The 10,509-nt window shown below is 32.1% G+C and overlaps 1 protein-coding gene across 1 annotated transcript; it reads right to left on the reverse strand.

The window, feature by feature from the left end:
• Positions 1-2,222: 2,222 nt before the first annotated feature.
• LOC131638452 (zinc finger protein ZAT9-like) lies at positions 2,223-3,614 on the reverse strand. The gene has a single exon (XM_058909014.1). It carries the CDS (start codon positions 3,496-3,498, stop codon positions 2,539-2,541), a length of 960 nt encoding a protein of 319 aa, XP_058764997.1. The 5' UTR covers positions 3,499-3,614; the 3' UTR covers positions 2,223-2,538.
• Positions 3,615-10,509: the final 6,895 nt, after the last annotated feature.

Here is a 10,509-nt window from a genome sequence, read left to right on the forward strand (position 1 = left end):
CGCAGTATTTCGGAAGTGAACTTCCGAAATGTTGTTTTCGGAAATGAACTTCCGAAATAAGACAATTTTTTCAAAAAAAAAGGCGCTTTCGGAGATGCATCTCCGAAAACACCTTTTTCTTGCATTTCGGAAGTGCATTTCCGAAGTCAGGGGTAGTATGGGGTTTTCACCAGAGGTGGACTAGAAGGTAGGGAGGTTGGCAAAGAAATTTTCAAAAAAAAATCATGGTTGTTGTCAAATGACAACTAGAGAACATATGAAAATTATTTCAACGCATAATACATCTTCAACAGCCCTAGGTCCCTAATACACTCACACCCTCCAAAACAAATATTTAACTACATCTCACAACACACTAATATAAGACTATAAGCGAACAAAGAAAGTCAAATACAATCTTAACGAGCTTTTGTCCAGTACATCTTATAACGAAGAACTTGAATCATTTATATAGTCTTTGACTCCCTCTCCATTTATAAAACTAAATAATTTGAGAGTTTTTCAACCTGTATATTTTCAACTAACCCTAGCAATCTCCATCTTAATTGAAAATAATACATCATCTTTCCTTGTCTTCAACAACAATCATACTCCACCATAAAGAATATAGTCACTTGAAACTACACCACTTCAAGAATTTCCACATTGTCTTCACGACAATCATAGATGAAAAACTATCATACTCCACCCTAAAGAAGAGTATACTTCAATTGAAGGTAAACCACTTCAAGAATTTCAACATGTCGAGAAACGGGTTGAAATTTTATGGTGTGACTTTCATGTTGGTAGAAAACTCTTCAACCATCGACATAATCTCACAATACATTATTTAAACTTGATTGTATCAACACATCTTTGAATTGAATTTTATATAGGCCCAAACTGCATAACAAAGTCAGTGACTGCAGCTCAACAACTTGTTCACAACACCACCCTTCTTTTTTGATGTGGAAGATCAAACAAATATGCAACCACAGAGCATACTAAGAACTCCAATTCCCTCATCAAATCAAAAGTTATGATATCAGTTGTTAGAAAAAACAAATGTATAGAGAAAAAGCTGAACACAATAACAACACAAGAATATAACGTGGAAACTTTAAAATTAAAAAAAATAAAATCATGGTCGTTGTCAAAGGGCAACCATAAAATTACACGAAGTACAAATTTGTTACAACACATAATATATCCTCAACAACTACAGGTCTTAGTACACCCATATACTTCAAAACAAATATTTAACTACATCTTCTTAACCACCCCACAATTACCAATACACTCACACCCTCCAAACAAAAATTTAAATATATTTCACAATATTCTAATACAAAACTATAAGAGAACAGAGAAAGTCAAATATAAATTTAAAATATTTTTTAATGATACATTTTATAACTAAGAACTTAAATCTTTTATATAATTTTTAACTTGTTATTCCTTTATAAAACCAAACGATATGCGACATTTTCATCACTTATATTTTCAATAAACTCCAATATTTTTTAGTCAGAATATATCTATTATTTTTTAGCCTCCATTACAGTCGCAGTTGGTTGGATCTCTATACAATTAGTTACTTTACTTTACAAGAGAATAGGTGAAAAAGTATATATACATATAAAGACAGAACTCTTCGTTGTCAGTCACTTTTTTTTATTGATCTATTAGTATTTTGATCATATCATATAAATATAAATCTGACCGATTCTTGGACAAAATTAAAATGGGACCTCCTCCTTTTACTCCGAGACTTCATTCTTTTCAAACAAGATAAGATAAAGTCTGCTATAACAAAATAAAAAATCAAATTCAGAAATTTATGAGATTTTTATTATTAAAAAAAATTACCACAGTTTCTTAGAAAAAACAAGTCGCAGTTAGTTCTGTAAGTTCCACCGCATCCATCCAAACACTGAAAAAGAAACTAACTGTGCAGTCCTATTGGCTCCTTTAATCATTAACCGTTTCTGACTCCTTCTTTAGAATCATTGCTTTCATGCTTCACGCTTAAAACAACAACATGAACTCAACAAACAAACCCATACAAACACAAAACAACTCAATAATGAAGAAAGAGAATAATAACCCTTTTATTTGCATATTTTTTTATTTTCATGAAAAATACTACTAGTACAACTTAAATTTATGAAGAAAAAAAAAACTAGTAGTAATAGAATTGCAGAACTTTAGTACTTTTAAAGGCAAATTTGTAGGTCCACACAGAAAACCAAATCTCAAATTCCCATTGCAAAAGTATGAAGAATTCTAGTACTATCAATCAAGTAAGAACCATGTTGGCCAGTACATACAATGAAGAAACTTCAACTGTTTTTACTACCAATTCATCATGTAACCGAATAACAACATAGCAGAGCAGTTGGTGAGAATCATAACTAATATTCATCTACCATTATAGAATCAAAAAGCATTTGATCTATCAATTTTGAATAATAAAAATAAAAACTAAAACCATTTTACCCAATTCCAACAAATTAAGAACTAATAATAATAATTAACCAATATTAAATAGCCACACAATTAGGCTTCTGAAACAACGCTAAGATCATCTTCTTCTTCGAGCGGGGCTGGTAAATTGAGATCTATGAAACTCTCTTTGAATCTAGCAGAAAGATTAGCATTAACATTAACATTGGCTGCGGAATTAGACGATGAAGGAATCAAATGAGATCTCTTGTGACCGCCAAGTGCTTGACCGGAACCAAACACCTTAAAACAAAACGGACATTCAAAAATCTTATCATGGACACCGTTGTCATTCTTCGCTTCATCGCGACAACAAACACTTCTATGACTTCCCAATGCTCTTGAAGACCGGAACATTTTCCTGCAATTTTCACATAAATGCTTCCCACGAACACGTTTCAACAACTTCTCCTTCGGTATCTTCTCCACCGATCCCTCTTCTTCTTGTTCCACCACATTGTTAATGTTGTTCTTCCTGTTCCATTTGTCTCTTGACAGCATCATGAGACACATAGCAACATCTTCTTCAGGAGAAGTATCAGAAACCGAACTCACAGGTTCAGTACTATCAATGAATGGCAACTGCGTTGCTGTTGGCACCATGAAATTCATCTTTGGTTTCTTCAATTCAAAGTTCTGGTTGTGGTTGTTGCTGTTGCTGCTGATGTGTTTTCTGATTCGTTTAGATCGTTGTTGACGAGTCGGATTGTTCTTTGACTCAGTCTCACTTTCTCTATCTTGCACAATAACAGACTCAGTTTGATCAGGTTTGAAAGAAAATCCAGGATCTGCAATCTTCAGACTCTTCTTTGGATTCTCTCTCAAACCATAACTAACCAAAGTTTTCTCATCTTCTTGTTCTCGTTCCGATTCCGATTCCGATGAAGAGTTTGAGAACAAAACAGTTTGTTGTTTCTGAGACTTAGCTATGGCGAGATGAGCCTTCATGTGACCACCAAGTGCTCTTCCATTGCTAAATGTTCTTGAACAAAGCTTGCATTTGTGTCTCTCCATTACCACCAACTTCAACACTTTTAGTTTCTCTTACTCTTTTCTTTCTTATTCTCTCTCTTTTTCTCTCTCAACAAACAAACATACTAGTAGTAAGTTTTAAGGGCAAAAAATGAGAACTTAAAAGGAGTAGGTAACAAGCATTCCTCCACCAAAAGACACACACCACCCTATAAATTATCTTTTTATTATTATAATATTATTTAAGAAATATCATTTACAGTACTTTTGTAATAAATAGTATTTTTATTTATGTAGCAAATTTTAAATTTAAACCGTCCGATTTTAATCCAACGGATGAAAATTGAGTTGCCTATTACAACTACATATTGTAACAGTGCCATTAATTACAGAGCGGCAAAAATTTAGAAAGTGTGATCTTGAACAGAAAAAGAGCTATAAGTAACATGCAAACCTTGCTGCTCAAATGGAATAACCTTTTTCTATTTATTGCTTTCTGGCCACTCTTAACTGGCATTGCAAAATTTATACTTGTAAACAATATTTTTCTTCATTTTTTGATTCAATTTGGTGGAAAATTTAATTTCTTCCGGATTTGTATATTATCTAAATTACCATATTGGGCAAAGTTCACATATACGCGTTTGCTTGGAAGATAAAATAATTACTTAAAATATTGAAAATGGGACCATGGAATATATTCATTGGAATTGGAATACAAGAATATACAAGAGTGATAATAGATAATTATTTTGTTGTGATGTGCAACTCACTAATTGTGTATGATTGTTGGTTTTATTAGAATTTGATTTCGAATTGTAAAGAAAATGGTGAGAATTATTATTCATTATAGAAATTGGAGATAACTTGGGGATTGGAAATATTCTCACAGTACGAGAGCAAATTGCTGATAATTACAAGAAGACTTTTTGTTGGTGAAATAATTAGAATAAGACTTTATTAGTAATTGGGTTAGTAAAAAATGAACAGACAAAGTTATGATTTTGGGATGTAAATAATAAAAAGTGCCAAAATAAAAGTTGAAACAAGGAGTACTATATATGGTAGAAAAATTGTAGAATGTTGTCAACTATGGTTTGAACAAATGTGACAAACCTTATAGATGGTTGTAAAGTTTGAGAGTTGAGAATTCACCAAATGGAAAAAATTAGATGGTGGTGAGTAATCAAATGCTTGTTACTTGCAAAGGAAGACTAATATAAGTTATTAGTCAAACAATTAAAAGAAATTTATCTATATTTAAATTTAATACATATTCGCTGTAGCCATTTTATATAAATATTTTTATTAATAATGCAACTGTGTGTTGAAATGTACTTTACAAAAAAAAAAACTAAGTTATTAGGTATGTGAGTCACGTTTTATTTTAATAGATTTAACATTTTATTTAATTATAGTCGATGATAAATTTAATTTGAATTCAATAACTTTTTTAATAAGTATGAGTCTTATACATCCTATCACAATATTTAACATGAGATTATTTTTTATTGAACTATACCACAAATTATGTATTGGATTCAATACAAATATAAAGATAAAATGATCATTATCAGTTAAAGGTTATGTAAGATCACATGACATTCTCATCACTTTGGTGGAAGCGGTGTCTTTCTAGACACCACTATATTTTTACAATATTAAATAAGTACTTTAATATTATTTCCAACGCAACGAGAACATATAAGGTTTCACACATATGAACAAATAAACGAGAGATCAAATAAATGAGTAAGATTCATTTATGATTTGGCTATGTGTTCTTACGATGCCTCACTATTAATTAGAGACACATGGTGCACCGAAACCTATGGTGCATATAAGTGATTTTATAAATAAAACCTTTACACTAAGGTGATAATCACTCATTCACGTATTCTCAAAACCGTACCCGTAATAGGATTCTTAGTTCTGGTTATCTCTAAGACCTTTGTTCATTCACAACTAGCACTTTAGACGGAAGAATATCCTATTGTAGACTATGTTCGCGTGGACTCAATATAGGTGATGTGGTTCATGTGGCACTCGTGATCAATATATTTTTGACGATCAACTATTCCATACTATAAGAGGTAATCAATCAATCCTTGACTCATGACTATTCGAAAGAACTTGATAATTTGAAAACACATCATATTTTCCTACTCAATTTGCATGCTATTTAGTTTCATTTCTCGCTTTTATCGTGTTTTTATGTTGCTTTGTATATGTTTCAGGTAATTGCTTTTCGTGAAGTGATGTGCATCGGAATCGGGAAGGACAAAGAATGAGCAGCAAAAAAAGTGGGAAATTGCAATAATATTTATATGGCGGTCGCCGTCAGCAGCATGGCACTCGCCATGGCTGCCTGCCACGTAATTTAATGAAGTTGACTCACGGCGGTCGCCATGCACCAGATATGCAGAAACGTGGAAAACAGAATGAGACTGATTCTTGGCCACTTCCCTAAATTCTCTCATGCACTTTTTACAGGGGTTTGAATGTATCTCAGAGCTGTAACACTATATATATATATATATATATATGCACTCAGTTGGTTAGTTTTAGGTATCTAAAAATTATAGCGGAGCTCTGTTGAATTTTGGAAACTCGATTTTGTACTCTTGGATCATAAGCTTGCCTCCATTAATATAAAACATTCATTTTCTTTTATTCTTGTTCTCATGTTCTATATTACTTGCATTATTATTAGTTTGTTTACATCAATCATCATGTTGTTTCTTATAGTAATGCTTGTTTAATTTGTTTTCGATTAAAAGTATGTCCGACTAAATAGTTTAGAGTTTGGTATATGAGGACGGTCGTTTCCAGCGGAACTCGGTAACAATGTTGGCTTAATCTTTATTTGAAAATTTTGTTTTGATCTTTGTTTCTAAACTTAATTTAAATAGCTTCGTCACGAGAGTGAGATGTTACTTAACATAATTTTGTCACGAGAGTGAAAAATTAACTAAGGTTTGAACCTGCACTGCGAGAGCACGGGGGTTGAACCAGATAGTAAGAACGGTGCATTAACTCTTAAGGAAGGCGAGAGCATTTTAGGTATCAATTAGAACTTGTTCAGTTTTCAAAACGTGTTCCTTGATTAGAATGGGCGAGGGAAAGCAAACTCCCATGGCTAAGGAATGCGACTTTGTCCAATAGCGCGAGAGTGTGAGGTTTAGTTATTAAATTGATATTTTCTACTAAACACCATTTCAACTTCAATATAAGCCAACGAGTTATAGAGTCCCCGAGGTACGCGGAATACACATTCCGGCTCTCCTCATTTTCATATTTTCTAAAGTAATCCAATTTTAGTTCTAATTCCGTTTAACCATAAACACCTTTCGACTTAGCTTCACATAGTAACAATTGATAGCATTAGTTTAATTATTAGTCCCTGTGGATTTGATATCTTTTAAAACTATAGAATGTGCACTTGCAATTAGTTAATCCGATAGACTCTTAAAGTCGCAATCAAACTCACCGCAAGAGAAATTTTGTAATTTTATTCGTCGTGTTAACTTTGTTTATTTGTGTTTTCTATTCACAATCATATCCACCATAAAAAATACAATCACTTGAAGCTACACCACTCAAAAAATTTTCCACATTGACTTCATCGACAACCATAGTTTAAAAAAATTATCTCACCCTATCACAAAGAATATACTTCATTTAAAACTAAACCACTCAAAAAATTCACATTTTCATCACTGACAATCATAGTTTAAAATGATTATATTACTCTAAAATGAAGAATATATTTCACTTAAAGTTAAACCACTCCAAAAAATTTCAGATGTTAAAAAAAAGATTCAAAGTGTATGGTGGAATTTCCATGTTGATTGAAAATCCATCAAACAACAACATAATCTCCCATGACACCTTACATCATTGTCAATAAATAATCATGTACTAACCATCACTTTGTGTAATATTGATTCCATCAACACATTCTTGACTTAAACTTTCTATAAGTAAAAAATGATTCTTTTATCAATTTTCTTAATCACAAACTTGGCAACAATTTTTTAATGGAGTTGTATCCAAGATATAAACCATGCATCATAGAGGTTTTTATAAAAAGAAGTGATATTACTATGGACACACTCATGTACTTAGTCTTTCAAAAACATAACTTTCACACCACCACATTTCTTTTGGTTCGTAAAAAAGATAAGTCGTGTTACAATGGACACACTTAAGCACCTAGTCTTTACAAAACATCAATTGCACAAAACTACATTTCTTTTTGCTTTAATTCCCACTTGTTGGAGATTAATGAAAATCGCTGAAAATATTGAGACAAATGATCTAGCATTAGTAGATATGGAGGTGCATAATGTCCATCTAAAACTTTAAGACATTAGGTACATAAACCATATGTCTTATAAACATAACATTTTATTGATTAATAGTCGATGTGGGACTTTAACAATCACACTGAGAAGTTTTTCTTGTCTTTCTCTATTACCTTTAGGAAATCCACTTTCAAAGCCTTTTATTTCCCTCATCATTATAATTGGAGTTACGTTCTTATTCTGATTCTGGTTGGGTTAGAGATTCTCTTATTTCTTGGAATACTGAGAAAAAAGTTAACGTATTATGGTCTTCTACAGAAGCTGAGTATCGTGTTATGGCATCAACCACTATTGAAATAGTTTGGTTGCAATGGTTACTTTATGATATGGGTCTCCCTCATTTTGAACTAAATCTCATGTATTGTAATAAGAAGAGTGTCATTAAAAAATTTCACAACTCAGTATTTCATGAACATACAAAGCACATTGAGAATGATTGTCACTTCATTCATCATCATCTTTAATATAGAACAATTACTCTATTGTTTGTCTCCTCCTCCTTGCTAATAGATAATTTGCTTACAAAAATGCATTCCATTAAACATTTTTGCTTCTTGATTAATAAACTCTTGATGATTCCTGCTAATATATCGTGAGTCTGAGGGAAGATGTTAGATAATATGTAATGAGTCTTTTTGTAAAAATTAGGTTAAGGATAGTTTAGTATGTTTATGTTTGATTATATATATATATATATATACATATATATATATATATATTCTTTGTAATTCATATATATATATATATATATATATATATATATATATATATATATATATATATATATATATATATATATATATATATATATATATGTGTGTGTGTGTGTGTGTTCATGTTAACCCTATAAGGGAAGGGGCACTCAGAGGCCTTAGTATGAGTATAACAAATAATGGTGGTTAGAGCTTACCTGCGGTGGGGAGAATCGTTGTACGGTGGTGCTTAGGTGGATTAGAGAACCTGATTACATGATGTAAAAGTCCTGTAAATGTGTTGGGTGCTTAGGTGTAAGCGTATGAATTAGGATCTCCCTTTCTTACATTGGGGGAAAGGTATTTATAAAGGGTTTGGGCCTGGGGTTTTCTTGGAAAAGGTCACTGTCCACCTAGTCAATGGTGGACCAATGAATCCCTATTTCCAAGGGGATGTGGGTCAGTTACTGACCCTAACTTCTCTCTACCCACGAAACGAATTATCCCATATTTCCCATGACTAGGAAATATGGAAGTATTTTGGGGGCGAGGCGGTACCTTCTTGAGGGCGACATATGGTCATCACCTTTCCTGGAGACGGTTTATGGTCATCACCCTAGCTAGTGTTGGGGGAGAATATGGTATAAGAAAACAGTCTAAAGGGGGGTGAATAGACTTTTAAAATAAACTTTAACTGATTTTTCAAAAATGAACTATCAGAGGTTTTCCGAGTTGCATGGGAAAATGTTTTAATAGAAAAAGAATGAATTATACTTGTTTAGAATTTTTTTCGCATGAGCACTTAATCAATTTACAAATATCACAAATGATCTAATGATGATACATAAGGTATTCAATTGATACCAATTGTATGTTTCACGAGAATTGGTTATACAATGATTCAATGTGTGAATTCTAAACTCGACAAATTTCTCAGATTTTATAACCATGAAAGCTCGATTAGGTGTCAGTCCCAGCAAAATCTAATCTTAAGCAATAAATCACAATAAATTGAATAAACGACAAAATACTCTAAGAATAGAAAACCTAGGCATGTAATATAATACGAAATTTAAATGCAAAAGTGAGTGAGAGAGAGAGAGAAGACACTGGGATTTATAGTGCTTTGAGTTTATCGTCCTCGTGTGCAAGGGTTTTGAACTTTCTCAAAATGAGAGAGAGTTGATTTCCCAAAAAATCACAAAATGATTATAAAATTTGTTACATGAAAAGTGTTGGAAAAAGGTTTTATATGTGTTTGAGATTAAGCACAAAAGTAAGAGGTAAAATTTGGTTAGATTCAAATTTAGAATAATGCATGGTTTCAGTCGAATGAGCAAGTGAGTGGAATAAAAGAAAACCAGATTTTTGACCCATTTCAGGCTTGATTTGAATCAAGTAAAAATCATGATCCGAATCATAGATCCCATGATTTGAATCATGTACAAAATCTTATTCGAATCAAATGTAAAAAATCTTTTGATTCGAACCATGTGCAAAATTTGATTCGAATCAAATTGGGCATAGGTGACTAGAAAATTGCTTGATTCAAATCATGTATAAAACATGATTCAAATGAAAATGTTCAAATATATTTGGTTCACCCTTGTTGAATTTGATTTGAATCAGAATATGTGTTTAATTTTATTGATTCAAATCAAACACTCAAAACCTCATTTTTCCATAGTTTTAAGCGTACTTTGAGATTTTTCTTTGTACCTAACTTGAATTAAAAGCACATATAATTTTTATTCCACCGACTTATGCAATTGACTAAAAACATCCTAATCAAGTTCAAACATAACCATTGCTTTATGCATGCTAAAATGAATAACAAATCAATTTCAAGCTTGATTCAAAAAATGTGCAATCATGAAGAGACTCAATAAAGGATAATAAACAAAAAGTGATAAGGCAAGTAACAGAATAACCATACTGGAGGTGCTCCCCCTGCATATGTTTAGGACATGCAACAATCTCCCCCTATGGATATG

The sequence above is a fragment of the Vicia villosa genome, unplaced genomic scaffold, assembly GCF_029867415.1.
Source record: "Vicia villosa cultivar HV-30 ecotype Madison, WI unplaced genomic scaffold, Vvil1.0 ctg.002318F_1_1, whole genome shotgun sequence".
Lineage (NCBI taxonomy): Eukaryota > Viridiplantae > Streptophyta > Magnoliopsida > Fabales > Fabaceae > Vicia > Vicia villosa.

What these genes read in the sequence shown, in the direction of transcription:
- LOC131638452 (XM_058909014.1), bottom strand. Translation starts at nt 3,498, where the DNA reads ATGGAGAGACACAAATGCAAGCTTTGTTCAAGAACATTTAGCAATGGA.